The sequence below is a fragment of the Anolis carolinensis genome, unplaced genomic scaffold, assembly GCF_035594765.1.
Source record: "Anolis carolinensis isolate JA03-04 unplaced genomic scaffold, rAnoCar3.1.pri scaffold_9, whole genome shotgun sequence".
NCBI lineage: Eukaryota > Metazoa > Chordata > Lepidosauria > Squamata > Dactyloidae > Anolis > Anolis carolinensis.
The window spans coordinates 2,897,322-2,918,789 of NW_026943820.1; the positions used below are offsets into that span (position 1 = coordinate 2,897,322).

Sequence of the window (21,468 nt, forward strand, 5' to 3'; positions counted from 1 at the left end):
CTTCTCACCCCGAAGGGGACTCAGGGCGGATCACATTACACATATAGGGAAACATTCAATGCCTTTTAACATAGAACAAAGACAAGACAAACATAGGCTCTGAGCGGGCCTCGAACTCATGACCTCCTGGTCAGAGTGTGTCAGAACCCTGGCAACAGAGCACCAATAACCATACACAGAGGCCAGTTCTGTCAGTTCAGTTCAGTTCTGTCTTACGCCTAAGAAGTAAGACAGAGGCCAGTCTCTATCTAATATCTTTATTAAAGAAATATATAAAATCAATAAAAACAAGTGAATAATATAGTTCAGAAGCAGACCTTTCAAATGAGGTCAAATATAGTCCAAAAATGTATTGTCCAATAAATGATATTAGAGTTCAAAGTTTTAATCCACTTGACTGAAACACACACTTTGCCAAGCAATAGTGTGGGGAAATAGCAGAGTCCTAGAGTCCAATGAAGCTTGACAACAAGGCTGGAAATAAACTTGATTCTTGACTAGATCCGTGACTGGAGACAAGGCAAAGCATGAAGCAGGGTTCGTAGTAAACCCGCGAGGCAGGGCAAGGCTTGAAGCTTGATCCGGGAAGCAAGGAACTGGGATTACGAAGTCCACACACGATCTCTCTCCTGAAGCTGATCAATTGACTCCGCAAAGAATCCCTCGCGCCAAACACCTATATTGGGTCTCGTTTTCCCGCCAACAGAACTCTTTCCCTAGAGAACGAGAAGCGAAACCCAACTCTGTCCAGATGTGTGACTCCTTAGAATTTCCCAAGGGAAGCAGACCTAATCAGCCATTTGTTTGGCAGCGATGCGTAAACTCCTCCGTTGAGCTTCTCTGACTCCCCTTTCTCTGGAATAAGATTCTTTTCTGGGAAATGGAGGGGAGTTCTGCCCAAGGCCTGTTTGGCTGAATTCTTGAGGGCAAACATCAACATCCTGCAGGTGAAGGGACTCCGGCTCTTGCTGAACCGGCGAAAACCCCATGTTTTCCTCTTCGTCTGCCACAATAGTACTAGGAACAGGACTACAAGGCCCATGAGTCCTCACAGAGTGATTCATTGCAGCTGGTTGCAGCTGGCTTGCTCTCCAGCCTGCGCCACGGCCCGGGCCCTTTTATTGTGTTATTGTGTGCCTTCAAGTCATTTCCAGCATATGGCAATTTTAGGATGGCTCCATCACATAGTTTGTGGGGCTGAGAGTATATGACTTGCTTGGGGTCGCCCACTTGCTTTCCATGGCTGAGTGGGAAATCGAACCCAGGCCTCCCAAACTGTGGTCCGGCACCGAAATCACTGTATTGCGTTTTTCAATCCATACTGGTTTTAATGTGAGTTTGAAAGGTTCATTGCATCCCAATGTTGTGAACAAAGCAGAATAGGAATGAAAATATTATCATCGTCGTCATTGTCAAAGCTTCCATGTTTATAATTTTGGGCATGGAATAATGGATATACCCTGTTTCCCCTAAAATAAGTCATCCCCAGAAAATAAGACCTAGTAGAGGTTTTGCTGAGTTACTAAATATAAGGCCTCCCTCGAAAGTAAGACCTAGCAAAGTTTTTGTTTGGAAGCATTTCCAATGAACAGAACACCAGAGCATGAAGGATCGGTAAATGTACGTACCATAGAGTGTTGTACATGGAAATATTGGTAGTAACAAGAAATTCTTGATGGGATTCACAGTTTGTCTGGTGGTTTGTGATGACAACTACTGTACAGTATATAATAAATGTTCATTTTTTTGTTCAACAATAAATGTGAATTCTTCTTCATGGAAAAATAAGACATCCCTTGAAAATAAGACCTTTGGGAGCAAAAATTAATATAAGACACTGTCTTATTTTCGGGGAAACATGGTAGGAGGGAAAGTGGTAGAACTTGGATCAAACCAATATGTGTTTCTAGGTCTGCAGTGCCACCAATTGAAGCTCCCAGACTGTGGATTTTATATGGTAGATGTCCTTTCCTTTGCAGGCCACCTTTTCTACAAGTTTGGCATCACAGAGTCTGACTGGTACCGGATCAAGCAGAGCATAGACTCCAAATGTCGGACAGCTTGGCGGCGAAAGCAACGAGGGCAGAGCCTCGCGGTGAAAAGCTTTTCAAGACGGACACCCTCTTCCTCCTCCTACAGCGGCTCAGGTAAGGAAAGGCTTCTTATCCTGGTACAAACTAGAAAGCTTTTGCTCTAATGGTGGGCAGTGTGTGACCCTCTAAGTGATGTTGGACTACATCTCATGGTGCTCCTCACCATTAGATCTCATGGGAGCTTTAGTTCATAGACTGGTCATCTCTGTTTCATAGGTTTGACTATCCACAGATTTGACTAATTTGTTCTTTCTAGGATTTTCTAAGTCATCCACAAAGGTCTTGCATCCCTGTCCCCTTTGAAAGTACAGGCCCTACTGTGTTTTGAAAAAAGTGTCACTTTTTCTAAGAGAGTTCAAAGTATCCAATGAGAAAGTAGCTAATAACATTAGCAAAACATTGCGGAACAACAAGTAAAGTGCAACAGCAATCATAACAAATGCATGACTTGCTACAGAAAGAGACAAAGATAGGTGATGGGGATGCAAAACTACAGGCTTTTGTAAGGGGCAGCCTTGTAGTAGAATTGTTTTGGTTCTGTCTTATGATGTTGTTTATTATGTTTATTATGTGTACTATGTTGTATGGCGTTTTTTGACCACTGAATGTTTTTTATGTTCATGCTGGAAACCTCCTTGCATCCTCTTGAGGAGATGGAGCAGTATATAAATAAAGATTATTATTATTATTATTATTATTATTATTATTATTATTATTATTATTATTATTATTATTATTGTATGACACAGCAAACAAGATAGATATGCTGTATTTCATTTCACAAAACACAAGTCGAACACTTCCCAAGTGTCTAGGACTGTGTGATGTATTTTCGGATGATGCGTGCAGATCCCAGCAGAGTGGCCTTTTGCAGTTGGCAGATCGTAATTTTGTCAATGCCTATTGTTTCCAAATGCCGGCTGAGATCTTTTGGCACGGCACCCAATGTGCCCATCACGACCGGGACCACCTGCACTGGTTTCTGCCAGAGTCTTTGAAGTTCGATCTTGAGGTCCTGATAGCAGCTGAGTTTTTCCTGTTGTTTTTCGTCAATGCGACTGTCACCTGGGATGGCGACATCAATGATCCAAACCTTTTTCTTTTCCACAACTGTGATGTCTAGTGTGTTGTGTTCCAGAACTTTGTCAGTCTGGATTCGGAAGTCCCACAGTATCTTTGCATGCTCATTTTCCAGTACTTTTTCAGGTTTGTGATCCCACCAGTTCTTTCTTGCTGGGAGGTGGTACTTGAGGCATAAGTAAATATTATAATTATCATCACCATCATCGTAGCTCTTGCCCATGACTGCTTTTCTCTACCCTTTGCTTCTCTTCTTTGGAGAAGAAAGACTGAAATTCTTGGAAAGCCTGGCTCTTGGACACAACAAGAAGCAAAATAAACAAGCACATTCAGATGTGTTTTATTTGGCTCACTGTTGTGCCAGATATGGGAGTTAGGTCGGATTTTTCCCCCATGAAGGGCCCCTTTCGTAGAAAATTCAATTATTATTGATAATAGTTCATTAATACACCAGCCATGATAATTCTTATAAATCTTGGAGGTGCCACAAGGGTTTGAAACAGAAAGGAAAAAGGGCTGTGCTGTGTATTGGTTCCATTCAGAAACCATGCCCCATGTTGTTTTCCATCCTGAAAATGTTTCTATTGTCATAAAACTCAGTGAGCAGCTTTGCTCTCCTCCATAGGCTTTAAGCAGAAAGAACAAATGGCAAAGGAATGTCCTTTTGGGATTCTTCTGGCTTATGTTGATATTAAAAGCAGGGCTGTGGGACATTTGTATGTCATGTATTAAAAGCAGGGGCTTGGGAGGAAGCCCAAAAGAGGGGAAATAAGCTTATTTGCCCACATGAAGGTTTGGGTTAATGCTAACCGCTCTACCATCGGCAAGGAATGACAAAATCGGCTTTTTTTACTGGAAAATATTATATGCTTTACCCGATAGGCTTCACCAAAAATGACAGCTAAGAAGTACAATGTCTACACTATCCGTGTCTATAGTTGGGAATTTTCCCATCCAAATTTTAATTGTGTTGTTTATGTCTCTAAACCCTGCAAGCAAAGGGAAGAGGTAGATCTCTGGGTGATTCGTAGCAGATCAGAAAACGTTGCATTGCGAAATAGCAAAAGCATCATAAGTTTTATTATTGAAACTAAGATGCTAAGTGGAGAAGAGGGGAAAGCAGAGTAGCCATAGAAGTGAAAGCACCGTGAGAGCTCAACTTCAATGCTTAAAATAACACCTAGCCAGTGCACATGCTCCAATGCTCCCTGTCTTTCCATTCTTAGTTTATGTATCTGCCACTATACATGGTGGCAGCAAAAAATTAGAAGTTTTTCATCTTTATGGTGAGTAGTATCCTCGTATTTTAGTGGCAGTTAGCCTTTGAGTGGAATGGATAAAGCTTTAGCATAGAATCATAGAATCATAGAGTTGGAAGAGACCATATGGGCCATCTAGTCCAATCCCCTGCCATGCAGGAAAAGCACAAACTAAAGTTTCCAAGGAAGGAACTTCCATCACACTCTGATGCAGAGAGTTCCATTGCTGAACATACGGTCTTCCTAATGTTCAGGTGGAATCTCCTTTCTTATAATTTGAACCCATTGCTCCGAGTCCTAGTTTCAAGGGCAACAGAAAAGAAGCCTGCTTCCTCTTCCTTATGGCATCCTTTCACATATTGAAACATGGCTCTCATGTCTCCTCTCAACCTTCTCTTCTGCAGGCTAAACATATCCAGTTCATTAAGGTTGTCCTCATAGGGCCTGGTCTCCAGATCTTGGATCCTTTTAATTGCCCTTCTCTGGGCACCTTCCAGCTTGGACTCAATATCTATTTTGAACAGTGGTGCCTATAATTGGACGCAATATTCCAGGTAAAGAGGTCTGACCAAAGTAGAATACAAAGGCACCACGACTTCCCTCGATCTGGACACTCGACTCCTTTGGATGCAGCTCAAAATCTCATTGGCTTTTCAACTTGTTGTCCACAAAGACTCCAAGATCTTTCTAACATGAACTGTTGTCGTGCCAGGCATCATCCATTCTGTATTTTTGAATTTCATTTTTTCTGTCTTACATTTGTCCTTGTTGACATTCATTGTGTTAGTTTTGGCCATTCAGCTCTCTAATCCGTTAAGGTCATTTTGAAAGCTGATCCTTGTCCTCTGGAGTATTAGGTCTCCCTCCTAATTTGGTTCCATCTGCAAACTTGATTTGCATTCCCTCTAAACCTTCACCCAAGTCATGGGATGATCTGGACTTGTTCACATTTAATGCGGAAGTGAGAAGCAAGGGAATGAAAATCAAGATAGGAAGGATGGAAAAGAAAGAGGGAAGAGAAAAGGTATAAAGCCTTGGAACTATGGGGAAGGAGATAGGAAAAAGGCAACTTCATGCAAATCCTATATATATATATATATATATATATATATATATATATATATATATGGAGAGAGAGAGAGAGAGAGAGAGATTTCCATATACCTGTATATCTGTATCTATGTGTATACATTATTTTTATATATGAATTTCTGCCTCACATGTTTGCAAGTCTGCAAATCCTATGCAGATATAATTATCTATATATAGAGAGATGTCTAGATAGATATATATGAATATAGATATATAGGGTTTGTAAATACTACTTGGGAATGCACACACACATATAGAGAGATCTCTAGATAGATGCAGGATGGAAATGCACATATATAGAGAGGATCTGCAAATGTTTCAGGGAAAAATGCATATGTGAAATTAGTATGTATAACTATAGATCTATATCTAGCTCTGCATTGTTTAGATAGGCATTGAATAGATAGGCAAATGAAGTTTTGTTGTTGTTAAGTTATTGTTAATACCATATTGTTTTTGTTCACCCTACTTTTCCACTTACAGAGCTAGTTTACTGTTTTTCTTTGAAATACGGTAACTATTCAAAATATTTAACTTTCTGGTGCCTCAATTAATGTAATTTTATTGGTATCTATTTTTATTTTGAAATTTACCAGTAGCTGCTGCATTTCCCACCCTCAGCTTATACTCGAGTCAATAAGTTTCCCCAGTATATATGGTAAAATTAGGTGTCTCGGCTTATATTTGGGTTGGCTTATACTCGTGTACATACGGTATGTGTAATTCTGCCTCTGTAGTCAGGTAGCTTCAGCAACCTGTCTTTGTTTGGAAAGGTTTGCTTGGAGTTACAGCCCTGTAAAAGTCACAGCTCTGTCCAAGTTCTCATATCCACCAAACAATACATCTTGCAACGTTCTGACTGCTAGGTAGCAAGGAAAGTAGGCAATATTTCTCGGCACTGAAGGGATCGGAGGCCTGGCTTTCCTGCTTATGATAACAAAGCTGTCAACCATGGCTTTGAAACGTGTTACTTGGAAACCTCAGGCAGTTTTTCTGCAATAACGTTTGTTTCTGGAGGCAGCTCAAGTGACGCTGAAAATCCAGATAATTTAAAGGAACGCTCTCCCACTTCACCCCACATTTTTTTTCCTGGGATGGATCAATCAAAGGAGGTAGCCACGTTGATCCGTTGCAACAAAAGCAGTACAGTCTTGCAGCAACCTGGAAACAAACACATTGAGCTATATTTGGCTCGCTTCGAGAAGGCTTGAAGTCAGCCCTTGAAAGCTTAAGCTGTAATAATTTCGTCAATCTTCAAGGGGCTCTTTGTTGGGCTGATTGGGTTTCAGTGGCTGGGAGGAAGTTGGCCGGCGTTAAGGCCGCAGACTCAGGAGGAGGCTTGGGTTGCTCCAGGGGGTTTATTTGTCCTGATCTTTGCAGAATGCAATGCATCGGAAATGGTTGCGGGCATCTCCAGGGTCAGGGGCAATGCGTCTCTGTGATTCCCCTTTGTTTTGTAGATGTGTTTGAGACCAGCAGGAGGGCATTGTGTCCTTCAGATCTGGCTTGTGGGCTTTCTAGGAGCAGAGGGACCTTAAAGGGAGGTCGCCGAGGGTCTTGGGATGATCTCGAATAGCAGCCATACATATCAGTAAAGGAGATGGAGGAAGGCAGTTGGTTCTCTGTGTATTGTCAAAGGCTTTCATGGATGTATGGCTATGTTCCAGAAGCATTCCCTCCTGATGTTTCGCCTGGATCTATGGTAGGCACAGAGAATGCCTACCATAGTTTTTCAGCCCTTTTTTTTTTAGGTGAAAAAACCTTTCTCGGCTTATAATGGGGTCAAGGCCAGGCAACAGAACCTGTAGGCCATTGCTTGTATGATATATTTCTCTCTTACCCTCCCTTATCAGTGTGTTTTCCAAAGCGCTTAACTAAGGGAATGTTTTGAAAAGGGAAAGACGCCCTTGCAAGTCAGGAAGAAGAAATATATATATATCCATTAATCTTATAAAAGCATTTTCCCCTGAAATATTTGTTAAACACTCCTACAGATATATAGGCATTAACCCTCTGCATACATTTGCAATCCCTATGTACTTATATATCTCTATCTATCTATCTACATTAATTTTATATATTAATTTTCCCCTCATATGTTTGCAGGACCTTGCAAATCCTATATACATATAGGTCTTTTTACCTGTATATCTATATCCATATATATACATTATTTAACCTACTGATGCCTCGATTAATGTAATTTTATTGGTATCTATTTTTATTTTGAAATTTACTAGTAGCTGCTTCATTTCTCACCTTCGACTTATACTCAGGTCAATAACTTATCCCAGCTTTTGTGGTAAAATTAGGTGCCTTGGCTTATATTCAGGTTGGCTTATACTTGAGTATATACGGTAAACAAAAAGCTTATTTTGGCATTAGATAGATAGATGATAGCTGGAAGAAAGAGATGTCATATTTAAATTTATAGTCCAAGGGTATATATTAGGGGCAATAACAACTGGAATTGGATGGTGTCATTGTTTTATTACATTTACAGTTCATTCCACAATACTGGTTTTTTAATTGTTTTTATACTTTTTTATCTAGTTTTATGGTTTTATTGTATATTTGTATTATTTCTTTGAATCCATTTTTGATTGTTATATTGGTTGTGATTTTATTGTCCTGCTTAATATTTTAACTTGTTTACACTTTGTCTTCTTCTGGGCTTGGTTCCTTGTTAGCGGCCCGAGTCCCTTCGGGGAGATGGTGGCGGGATACAAAAATAAAGTATTATTATTTATTATTATTATGTATGAAGAATACAACCTGTCACGCCTATCTTGCCAATCCATTCCCCCCTTCTGCCTTTCCCTAATTGTCCCTAGATGTTAATTAACGTTGTTCTCGTTTAATTGGTTGTGCTAGTTTACCAGTCTCACAAGATTTACTAGTAGTAATCGGAGTGGAGTGCCTTCTCTTGCAGTTTCTGGCAGAAAAGGAAATAAGAAAAAAAAAACCTGTTGCCTTTTTGTGCTGGAGGTATCGATTGCGGCGTCTGGGCCGTGCTTCCCAGAACTGGGCTTCGGGCTTCTCTTCCAGGCGTCTGTTTTGGTTTTGCCTTTTCCCTGACCAGGGTGGCAGGCAAGGAGGAGGAGAAGGCCGCTGGAACACTTTTTGACAGATTCCTGTTCCGAGACCAGCTTTCTTTTTTTGGAAAACAAACAAAGAGCTAGGAAACAGGGCTCAGCTCTTGGACACGGCTTGCCTCCTTGCTATGAGAGGCATTCCCCAAAAGCGGCTACTTTTTAAACCCCAGACTTGGCAGTGACGCTTTTTTTGGGATCACAACTCTCAGCATCCCCACCCAGCATGGCGTTTTCCCAGGAAAGAAAGGTGTAGCTATACTATCTTCAGGCGACTTTTATGTTTGCCATGAGCCCATTGTATGGAATCCTGAGATCTGTAGTTTGACAAGGGACCTGAAACTCTCTCTAAAGTGTTATTCTTGGAGTGCATAAGTGTTGAGGCTGGGATGCGATGCCCTTTTTAAAGAAGGCAAACCTTGCAGAAACCCTAGTGCCGGTTTTCCAATAAAGGAACTAGGAGGCAGAGGAGATAGAAATACAGTAGAGTCTCACTTATCCAAGCTAAACGGGCCGGCAGAAGCTTGGATAAGCGAATATCTTGGATAATAAGGAGGGATTAAGGAAAAGCCTATTAAACATCAAATTAGGTTATGATTTTACAAATTAAGCACCAAAACATCATGTTTTACGACAAATTTGACAGAAAAAGCAGTTCAATACGCAGTAATGTTATGTTGTAATTACTGTATTTACAAATTTAGCACCAAAATATCACGATATATTGAAAACATTGACTACAAAAATGGCTTGGATAATTCAGAGGCTTGGATAAGCAAGGCTTGGATAAGTGAGACTCTACTGTATACAGCAACTAGAGCTGCGGGTGACCATCATAAAAAGGAGTGGCACACCGACTGAGATTTCACATGGAGTATTTATAATATTCTTCCAGGTACAATTCATTTCACAAACATCCTTGTTCTCATGCCCCCTCTTTCTTTAATCTCGTTTCATCCTGACATTTATCAAAACAACAAACAACAAATGTCCATCTATCAAAATCAAACTGAAACAAAACACCATCTCTGATCCTCACATCTAGGACTGTTTCTAAGGTTTTATTGCCCTGCCTGCATGTGTGAGTTCCTGGTCAATTGATTTCTTTTGCATCCCCAGGAAGGCGATGGGCTTGTTTTATCGCTGGCCATTTGGTGGCCAACTCTGTGATTCCGGCCATGAAAGCCTTCGATAAAACATTAGAGCCGTGTTTCTCTGGCTGTTTCAAGCAGAAGACCAGCAGTTTTTACCTCTAATGTGCCAGGGACTGGTATCATATTTGTCCCCATTGCCTGCAATTGTTTTCCTTCCTTTCCTGAAAACCTTGTGGATCAGCAGCTTATGGCTTTCAAACCAGCACCAGACCAGAGACCACCAGTCTGAATATTGGAGGCATCTAAATATATAAGAATATCATAGAATCATAGAATCATAGAATAGTAGAGTTGGAAGAGACCACATGGGCCATCTAGTCCAACCCCCTGCTAAGAAGCAGGAAATCGCATTCAAAGCACCCCCGACAGATGGCCATCCAGCCTCTGCTTAAAAGCCTCCAAGGAAGGAGCCTCCACCACGGCCCCGGGGAGAGAGTTCCACTGTCGAACAGCTCTCACAGTGAGGAAGTTCTTCCTGGTGTTCAAGTGGAATCTCCTTTCCTGTAGTTTGAAGCCATTGTTCCGTGTCCTAGTCTGCAGGGCAGCAGAAAACAAGCTTGCTCCCTCTTCCCTATGACTTCCCCTCACGTATTTGTACATGGCTATCATGTCTCCTCTCAGCCTTCTCTTCTGCAGGCTAAACATGCCCAGCTCTTTAAGCTGCTCCTCATAGGGCTTGTTCTCCAGACCCTTAATCATTTTAGTCGCCCTCCTCTGGACGCTTTCCAGCTTGTCAACATCTCCCTTCAACTGTGGTGCCCAAAATTGGACACAGTGTGATTCCAGGTGTGGTCTGACCAAGGCAGAATAGAGGGGGAGCATAAATATCTATCTATCTCACTAAACTAAAAATTCCCGGATTCTGTAGGATGAGAAGGATGATCATATTCTGAGAAGGTGAGAGAAGGGTCTCTATAATAATAATAACTTTATTTTTATACCCCACTCCATCTCCCCAATGGGGACTCGGAGCAGCTTACATGGGGACCAAGCCCGAAATCATACAACAATAAAATGATAAAACCACAATAAAACATCAATATCAATAAAACTATCATAGTAATCAACATATAGCATAAAATATTAAAAGCAGAAGAGTAAAACAAGGATCTGGGCCAAAGTGCAAAGTATATCAAATGGGAGAGGTAGTTTCTCAATAAAGTGCAAAATAGTAGTGGCAGAAAAAATCTGTAGTTGGATGGGCAGATAGTTCAACCTAATAGTTAATCGTCTCTCTCGCTGACTTCTAATGGGCTCATAAAGATGATATGGCCCATCAGTTTGTGTCTTTATTTAACCCACAGGCAGAAATTGTGAGATTGAAGAAAATGAACTAATAAAAGTAGAGTATGAAGTGATGGACCAGGGAGAGGTACAAAAGGGTAGTTTGGTGGTGGATCCTCTCATAAAACATCCCTCTTATAAAAATATCCACATCAATGCAGGTTTATTTCCATCTGGCACTCTCATTTTCTGCTAAAGACAGCTTCATAAGTTAGGTGTGAAAGCGGTGATACCCTTTTCACTCCAAAAACAGAACTGGGTTTTGCCATTGTTTCAAAGCAGCCGATTAATGTCAGATGGCCTTTAGAAGTCAACTTCTGACTTTTAGATTTTATGGGGTCCTAGCAGCTCCTCTGCAAATTGTTGCAGGATTAGGGCTAAGTTATTTTAAGAGGCCACAAAGAGAGGTAAAAATGGAAAAAGTGAGGTGGCGGCAGCCAAGAGGTTTTTGTCTGTTGGGTGAAAAATGTTCATATTTTCATAGCTGGAAAGTTGGAGGAAGAAACCATCCATTTTTTTTGGAAACAGCCATGAATTGCTTTTGTCTGACAAATCTTTTTGGTTTTGTATAAGAAACTATACTTTTAGGAAACAGCCTGCAGGAGTGGGCCTGGGTTGTTTATATAGGACACTTCGCAAAGTGTTTACAAACTTTACTACAAGGGTTTCTTGAAGAAGGAAGTGGAAAAAGAAAATCTCCTTAGGCTGGTTTACACCTTGTAGCGTATGTTTCAAAATAAGAATGGCCTTGTTTATGCATCCCTTGCTGTATGCAGATATTTACTTTGAACATCCTCAGATGACCCCATCTTTTCCATAGACAGGCAGTCCCCAAGTTACAAACGAGAGGTTCTGTAGGTTTGTTTCCTTTGCTGTCTGTTTTTCCTGTTCAGAAGATTTCATCTCATTTTCTCTCCCTGTGATAATTGGATTTTTAAACATTTGGTTTGTTGTGGAAACAAGGATTGAAGAGACGTCCTTTCCCCATGATAATAACTTTTCCAGGAGTGAATTTCCCTTCCGAGGGTAGGTTTCTCTCACTGAATAGCTCTTCTTGTGGTCAGGAAGTTCCTCTTAATGTTCAGGTTGAATCTTCTTTACTGTCATTTAAATCCATTGCGCTTAAGGTGTTTCTTTTCTGATGATCCATGAATCCTTCCACTTTTGGGCTATATGCAACATCCATGATTTAATCTCGTGCATGTTGAAAAGCATTGATATACTACAGGTCGAATCTTCCTTATCTGAAACTCTAGGGACCAGAAGTGTTTGGGGTTTTCTATTTTTAAATTTTGTACTGGAATCCCTGAATTGACATATGTATTCATAATGAAATATCATGGGGATGAAGCACAAGTGTAAACACGGAATTCCTTTCAGAACCTGAAGGTAATTTTATAGAATATCTTTAGGTATTTATTTATTTACCATATGTATATCCCACCTTTCTCTACATAGTGTCTAAAACATAAAACATGAAATAAGACTAAATTAAAATTGAACATACATAAAAACACAGTTAAGATACAATCCAGTGTTGAGACATGTCATGGTATTGGTTGCAGTTTGCTGTCAGGATTCTAGCAGATATAAAAATCTATGGATACTTAAGTCCCGTAATAAACTACGAAATAGTAAAATGAGCTTCGTGTATTCCAAGTAAACTGGAACGTACTTAGGCCTAATCTTTTTTTATACTGGTTTAAACCACTTTGTTGGATGTGTTGCAATAGCAGATTCCCAGATTAGCTTAGTGTTTACACCTTATTTTATTTTTTTGGTTATTTAATATTTACTTGATATTTTTCTTTATTGTTCTAATGTAGCACAAATCCTTTGTAAAATCATTCTACGTATTTTTGACATTAATATTGAAATCTGAAATAGATGCAGAAAGTCTTTACTGGTGTGTTTTATGCAAAATGGCAAAAATTAGGGTTTTCCTTTTGAGATTTAAAAAAATAAATATCTAAAGCCATGGATGGTTGAATCCATGGATGCAGAATTTATGGATATAGAGGACCAGCTGTCCATTGAACCACCAGGAAGCAAAAGTGTCACTATCTCAGCCATGCAATATGTCAGGTTTTGGATTTCTGGGTAAGGAATGTTCATCCTGTACTATTGTTGCTTTTTAAAAAAATATTCTGTCAAATTGTATTGTTCTGGGCATGGCCCCATGTAAGCCGCCCTGAGTCCCCATTGGGGAGATGGTGGCGGGGTATAAATAAATAATAATTATTATTATTATTATTATTATTATTATTATTATTATTATTATTATTATTACAATTTATTTCAAGGTGTTTTTCCTCCTTTTTTGCCCTTTCTTTTAGTGGTGCATCTGACAGTACATCAGGCTTTGGATTTGGATTCTCCCCAAACCCCTCCCTTTCCCCTTCCTATCTGGGGCCATGACATTACAACCAGATGCTGAAGTTCTGTTTATATCAAACTTCCTTCTCAGAAGATGCCCTTGTGAATGTATAGCATTTGTTTGAGTGTTGTGTTTGCAGCATTCCCTGCTTTAACTCGGGGGAAGTAAAAAAAATAGCCTTTCTCCATCTGTAGCGGAGCAGCTGGCCAGCGACAAATAGGAATCTCTCTGTGTTGCTCCACTACAAACAACTTTCAGCACTGCTGTCATGCGCTGGAGGTCTGGTTGCTCCAGAGCATCCATAGATTAACAGGGCAATTTGGGGGTCAGCAAACAAACCTGCGGAGAGTCTCTTTTCTTGGAAACGCCACGCTGCCAGGAAATGGAGTTGGAACACAGAGAGAAGCATCTCGTTGTTATCTGTCATTGGCTTTCTTCTACGCTGTCTTGAAGTTGACATGTAGATAAATTTTGCAATTGATACAAAAACATCCCAAATAAATGCATGCCACATGTACAGTCCTGATACATTTCTGCCTGAATCCAGATAATTCGGACGATGCTAAAGCAGTAAGTTCCTTATATTGATTCCGCTCCTTTGGGGACTGTACATTCGGGATCATAAACGGTTCATAAACGGAACTGCTTATCTCAGTGTATATTGAGAGTGCCTTTCCCCCCGTTCTGATCATTCTTATATCTCAAGCCCCATCTAGAGTTTACTTGTTTTACCTCGGAAAGTCCAGTTGTTATTATTGGCCAAGTTTTTAATTGTTGTTGATATTGCTTGTGTTTTTATGTAATTATTATATTTAATGCATTGATCTGTATTTTAATCTGTTGTTGTTTGGGCTTGTCCCTATGTGAGCCGCCCCGAATCCCTTCTGGGAGATGGAGGCAGGATACAAAAATAAAATTATTATTATTATTATTATTATTATTATTATTGACACAACAATGTTGTATGACACAGCAAACAAGATAGATATGCTGGATTTCGTATCACAGGATCACAAGTCGAACACTTCCCAAGTGTTTAGGACTGTGCGATATCTTATTATTATTATTATTATTATTATTATTATTATTATTATTATTATTATATTATTATGACACAGCAAACAAGATAGATATGCTGGATTTCGTATCACAGGATCACAAGTCGAACACTTCCCAAGTGTTTAGGACTGTGCGATATCTTATTATTATTATTATTATTATTATTATTATTATTATTATTATTATTATTATATTATGACACAGCAAACAAGATAGATATGCTGGATTTCGTATCACAGGATCACAAGTCGAACACTTCCCAAGCGTTTAGGACTGTGTGATGTATTTTCGGATGATGCGCACAAATCCCAGCAGAGTGGCCTTTTGCAGTTGGCAAATCGTAATTTTGTCAATGTCTATTGTTTCCAAATGCCGGCTGAGATCTTTTGGCACGGCACCCAGTGTGCCCATCACCACCGGGACCACCTGCACTGGTTTCTGCCAGAGTCTTTGCAGTTCAATCTTGAGGTCCTGATAGCGGCTGAGTTTTTCCTGTTGTTTTTCATCGATCCGACTGTCACCTGGTATGGTGACATCAATAATCCAAACCTTTTTCTTTTCTACAACTGTGAGGTCTGGTGTGTTGTGTTCTAGAACTTTGTCAGTCTGGATTTGAAAGTCCCACAGTATCTTTGCATGTTCATTTTTCATTATTTTTGCAGGTTTGTGATCCCACCAGTTCTTTACTGCTGGGAGGTGGTACTTGTGGCTTAAATAATAATAATAATAATAATAATAATAATAATAATAATAATAATAATAATAATAATAATAATAATAATTATTATGACACAGCAAACAAGATAGATATGCTGGATTTCATATCACAAAATCACAAGTCGAACACTTCCCAAGTGTCTAGGACTGTGTGATGTATTTTCGGATGATGCGTGCAGATCCCAGCAGGGTGGCCTTTTGCAGTTGGCAAATCGTGATTTTTATTATTATTATTATTATTATTATTATTATTATTATTATTATTATTATTACTACTACTACTACTACTACTACTATCAAAATGTGAAAAATGTAGATGTGTCATCAAAACATATGCATTAGTGTTATGGGAGTTTCATGAAAGATGGGGGCTTTTGAATGAAAATTCAGAATTTAATAGACTCCAATCGAGACTTTACAGAATTATAGAATCCTAGAGTTGGATCCAGTCCGAAGGCCATCCAGTCTAAACCCATTCTGCCAGGCAGGAAGACACAATCCAAGCTCTCCTGACAGACGACGGTCCATCTTCTGCTTAAAAACCTCCAGAGAAAGAGACTCCACCGGGCTCCGAATCTCGTGCATCGTCTATGGAGTGTAGTTTTTACCTTGCCATTTCTCCCCGTTCTTTGCCATTAAGTATTTAAAACAAAGGGGTTCTTACAAAATGGGAATAATGTGCCGCATGGCCCTCTTTCTTGATGCAGTCATTCTGGCCGGTTGTGAACTTGGGGGAGAGAAGAATGGGACCGTTTGGGATTATGGATTTGGACAGGGGAGCTGCCCAGCTGTATCGCAGGGTTTGAACGGCTTTATTGGAAAACATGAAGTCACAACTGGATGGACTCAAGGTAATCAGGCAATTGAGAAGCACATTGTTGCAGTGCCTGTGACTGGACGAGGTTGTAAAAACGCTTTACAAATTGGAAAGACATCTAATTAATAATCTGGAAGCATTTATGGGCTAATAAAGCAGCTGGTGGAAATGAGTTGTGTGAGCGCATTGGAGACCCAGATTTGTGCAGCTGGGCAGAAAGGTGCCGATATACATATTTTTATAAATATCCCTCCCTCAGAATACTTTCAGTTTTGTCAATTTACAAGATATTGTTGTAGTTTGATAATTTGAAAAAGATGTATTACAGGTCTTGCTTTCCTTTTGAGTTACTCTTTTTACGACGGACCTGGGATCAATTGCATTCTCTTGTTATGGAATAATTATAGCTTGCAAAAAAATACTTTTTTTGGTGTAGAACTCCTAGGAGCTTAGGAGTTGTAGTCCAAAAAAGGAACTGTTCCAGGACCTGGAAATAACTTATATTGCCTTTCTCTATGAGTTTTTCTGTCATCTAGCCTGAATATCCATATCTGAAATCCTTTGGGACCCAAAGTGTTCCGTACTTCAGATTTTTTCAGTATTTCCATATGCAACATCTTGGTGATGGGACTCAAGTCTGAACCTGAAATTCATTTTTGTTTCATATACGCCTTACATACATAGCCTGAAGTTGACATTATATATAATAGCTTTAATAATTCTGTAGACTGAACCACTGGGAAGCAAAAGTGTCACTTTCTCCATCATTTTTGTGGCCGATTCTGGAGTGTTTTGGATTCTGGAATTTCTGATAAGGGCTAATAATCAACTTCTACTTAAATGTTCTGCAGATGAATTTATAGTGAACTAGCTTAGGTGCCCAGCAATGTCCAGGTTGGGTATTTTGTAATGTCATTTATTAGAAGCAGTGGCTGTTTGGTTTTGGATTTTATGAATGGTCCCATTAGGGATATAATATTGACTGTTTTCCTTTTCTTTCATAGAGAGCACTCAGAGCACAACATCGGCCCCAAACGAAATGCAAGCTGGCCAACCACAGGCTCTTCACTACGCTCTGGCCAATGCCCAGCAAGTCCAGATCCACCAGATTGGAGAAGACGGCCAGGTCCAAGTGGTATGTCCTCATTCTTTTTGGTGTCTTCTCTCCTTTGCTTTCACCTAACGGCAACTTCAACACGGACTTCCCCTTCGTTCCAAAATACAACCCACCACAACTTTCTTGGAATATCACTAGGGATGCTATGAGTTTTCCGGGCTGTATGGCCATGTTCCAGAAGCATTCTCTCCTGATATTTCGCCCACATCTATGGCAGGCATCCTTAAAGGTTGTGAGACATTTTGGAAACTAGGCATGTGAGGTTTATATATCTGTGGAAGGTCCAGGGTGGGAGAAAGAACTCTTGTCTGTTGGAGGAAAGTGTGATTGTTGCAATTAATCACTTTGATTAGCATTGAAAAGCCTTGCAGCTTCAAAGCTTGACTGATTCCTGCCTGGGGGAATCCTTTGTTGGGAGATGTTAGCCGGCCCTGATTGTTTCCTGTCTGGAATTCTCCTGTTTTCAGAGAGTTGCTCTTTATTTACTGTCCTGATTTTAGAGTTTTTAATACTGGTAGCCAGATTTTGTTCATGTTCATGGTTTCTTCCTTTCTGTTGACACTGTCCACATGCTTATGGGTTTCAGTGGCTTCTCTGTGCAGCATGACGTAGTATTTGTCAGAGTGGTCCGGCATTTCTGTGTTTTCAAATAATATGCTGTGTCCAGGTTGGCTCATCAGGTACTCTGCTATGGCCGACTTCTCTGGTTGGGTTTTTGTGCAGTGCTTTTCTTATTCCTTGACTTGTGTTTGGGCAGTGCTTCTGCTTTTGGAAGTTCCTATGCCGACTTCTTGTCCAAAGCTGCACGGTATGCAATAGACTCCTGCAGAGGTGAGAGGATCCCTCTTGTCCTTTGCTAAAGGTAGCATTTGTTGGATTTTTTTAGTGAGTCTGTATTACTAGGGATGTATGATCCTGCCTCTGGTGGTGCAGCATGTTAAAGTACTGAGCTGCTGAACTTGCGGACTGAAAGGTCTCAGGTTCGAATCTGGGAAGCAGAGTGAGCGCCCACTGTTAGCCCCAACTTCTGTTAACCTAGAAGTTCGAAAACATGCAAATGTGAGTAGATCAATAGTTACAATAGGTACAACTGCAGTCATGCCAGTGGCCACATGACCTTGGAGGTGTCTACGAACAATGCTGGCTCTTCGGCTTAGAAATGGAGATGAGCCCCAACCCCCAGAGTGTGAGTAGATCAATAGGTACTGCTCCAGCGGGAAGGTAACAGCACTCCATGCAGTCATGCCTTTGGCCACATGACCTTGGAGGTGTCTACGGACAATGCAGGCTCTTCGGCTTAGAAATGGAGATGAGCAGCAACCCCCAGAGTCAGACATGACTGGACTTAATGTCAAGGGGAAACCTTTACCATTTCCTATGAACCTGCATTCAAACGATTCCTCCATGGGGAATTATGCATCTATACCCCTTCCCTTGCTCCAGCTCTGGAAATCTGGAAATCCATTTGTGATTCATTTACCCTCATTTTTTCCAAAGTACGTTCCGAAGTCTTATTTTTTTCTTTTGACATCTGTTAGCTGCCTTCCTTACATGTGCATCCACTTAAATTCATGTATATAAGCAAAGCTTATAAACAGTGACATCAAATTCTTTTTTTTTCTCTTTCTCTAAAAAAAAAAGTTAAAACAAAGTTAACACTTTGACCCCAAAACCCACAGAAGGCAGGAAGTTTAAAAGTTAAGCATGACACTTCTGCCATTACTTAAAAATACGGAATCCCAACGCGGGCCACTAAGCGCTTCCATGGGCTTCTCTGGCTTTGTTTCGTTTCGTTAAACAAAAAGCAATGTTGCGTGGAAATTAAACATGTTCTGTGCAGTTCAGTAAAGAAAATACGTTGTTCTCCCGCTGATCTTTTCAGGAGTTTCAAAAGTACTTGCAGTTCTCTTTGGCACCAATGGATCGGAGAGAAATCCAACATTTCTTGGATAGTTCTGTCCGGATGACGGACAAGTACATCGCTGTGGATGGGTTGCATTCCCGCGGTGAAATCCACCCGCTTAAAGCTCCTGTTTGCCTTTTAGGGTTGGGTTGCCTAAGAAAATCCTATGAAATCCATGGGGTCACCATAAGCCTGCAGGCAACTTGAATGCAAACACATATAGAAACATGTTGCTTCCAACAAACTGACTTGACTCGCAAACAGCTCATCGGATTATGAAAAACACCCACGTTTTGAATGCTTTGAGCGAGAGAGCTTTAGCATTGCGAAGGGAAGGAGATCCTAATCTCAACATGGATTGGATCTGCGGTTCTAATTTTATATACAGCCCCTATTGTCGTGCCGCGATACATTCCGCATGCCACTTTCCCCCTATAAATAGACCGCTTCCTTCCAAAGGAAATGAAACTGTTTGAAAGGAGAAGGATCTGTGTGTCTTTTGAAATTCATGGGCGATTGTTGGGGCCGCTGCAGTTGTAATATAAGGGAGGCCTTTGACGGAATTCCACAGGGATATCTTTCATCTCGCTTTCATACACGGGCAGATGAAAAGGAACACAAAGGGCTTTTAGAAAAACAAAAGCCGCTGCCAGTTTGCCAGCAGGTAAAATCGCGCTTTGCAAAGGGCCAGTTAAGATTCACAAGGAGGTTTCTGTGGTTTTTTCTTTAATCAGGTCTTTTTCTTCTTTTTCTTCCCCTCCTCCTTTCTCTTCTTTCTCCTCCTCCTCTTCTCCTTTTTCTCCTCATCCTCCCTCCATCTGCTTCTTCATCATCCTCTTCCTCCTCTTCTCCATCTCCTTCTCTTCCCCTTCCTCCTCCTTTCTCTTCTTTCTCCTCCTCCTCCTCTTCTTTTTCTCCTCATCCTCCCATCTGCTTCTTCATCATCCTCTTCCTCCTCCTCTTCATCTCCTCCTCTTCTTCTCCTTTTTCTCCTCATCCTCCCTCCATCTGCTTCTTCATCATCCTCTTCCTCCTCCTCATAACAACAACAACAACTACTACTAGAAGAAGAACATTTTATTGATTAGCCCTTAGGCCATATCAAAGTACCAAGCCAAACAACCAGTAAGACAATACGATTGAGATCCACATATGTGGGGCTGATAGGGGTAAACTGTAGGGGTGAAATGACATATGATGTACACACCCAGTTTTATTATATTTATTTACTAGCTTTGCCCGGCCATGCGTTGCTGTAGCTTATGGGAATCTTTTGTTGGCCAGGTGGAATAACAGTGAATAGCCTTGGAGTCTCAAAGCCTGGCCGTTTTCTGGAGTAGCTGGAACTGATTGTTGTATGAACGTAGAGGCATGGATGAGGGGTTGTGCTGCCAAGTTTAGTGTTTCTGGGATGTGTAGTTTTGTTGTTTTGTCCTAGGCCGAAATTTCATTACCCTTTTATATATATAGACTAGCTGTGCCCGGCCACACGTTGCTGTGGCAAAGTGGTGGTGGTATTGGTTAAAAATTGTTGTGTAATTTTTATTTGACGTTATTTGTATTCTTTAATTAATTTTATTGTAAGTTATCTTTTTATTTATTATATTTTATTATTTTCTTGTATTATTTTTAGTTATTTTCTGTTATTACAGTATTTTATTGTATTAATTTTTTAGCGTTTTTAATTATTTTTTAGTGTTTTTTTTATTATTTTTTATTGGGTTGCTAGGAGACCAAGTTGGAGGAGCTTAGCCTTCTAACTGGCAGCAATTGGATAAAAGCAATTATTCCTCTCTCTCTAATTAGGACTTTATTTTTTCTTTTCTTTTTGTTGTATCAACCTAGAGGCATGGATGATGGGTTGTATTGTCAAATTTCGAGGTTGGGGGGCCTGTAGTTTTGTTGTTTTGTGGGTCGCCGTGATACCATCACTCTTTTATATATATGTGTGTGTGTGTATATATATATATATATATATATATATATATATATATATATATATATATATAGATTTGTATAGAATGTAACCAGGTCTTTTTGAGCCTGGTTGTTTGGCTTGGTACTACTACTACTACTACTTTATTTTTGTACCCCGCCTCCATTTTCCCGAGGGGACTCAGAGCGGCTTACAAGGCGAGGAGCCCGATCTACATCATAACATCATAAAATCATCAAATTAAAACACATACATCATGATATAAAAACAGGATAATCCAACATCATTTTAAAACAACATAAAATTATAAAGCATAAAAACAATCTTAACCAGTCATCAGTGAGCTTATGAAAGGAACAATCCTAGGCATAAATGGGTGGACTGTTGAATGAAGTGCATGAGTCATCTCCTTCCTCTTCCCCTTCCTCCTCTTTTTCTCCTTGTCCTCCCTCCATCTTCTTCTTCATCTTCTTCATCTCCTTCCTCTT

At 40.2% G+C, this 21,468-nt stretch overlaps 1 protein-coding gene across 5 annotated transcripts in view; it reads left to right on the top strand.

The window, feature by feature from the left end:
• The window catches only part of banp (BTG3 associated nuclear protein), a 179,460-nt gene that overhangs the window by 67,762 nt on the left and 90,230 nt on the right, over positions 1-21,468 (top strand). For 4 of the 5 annotated variants that reach the window (XM_062961636.1, XM_062961638.1, XM_062961637.1 and 1 more), the window contains 3 exons: positions 1,980-2,147; positions 15,915-16,058; positions 17,029-17,159. In XM_062961636.1, the coding sequence (XP_062817706.1) occupies positions 1,980-2,147; positions 15,915-16,058; positions 17,029-17,159 (443 nt within the window). The remainder of the gene's footprint in view (positions 1-1,979; positions 2,148-15,914; positions 16,059-17,028; positions 17,160-21,468) is intronic. The other variant, XM_062961640.1, reaches the window with a different exon arrangement.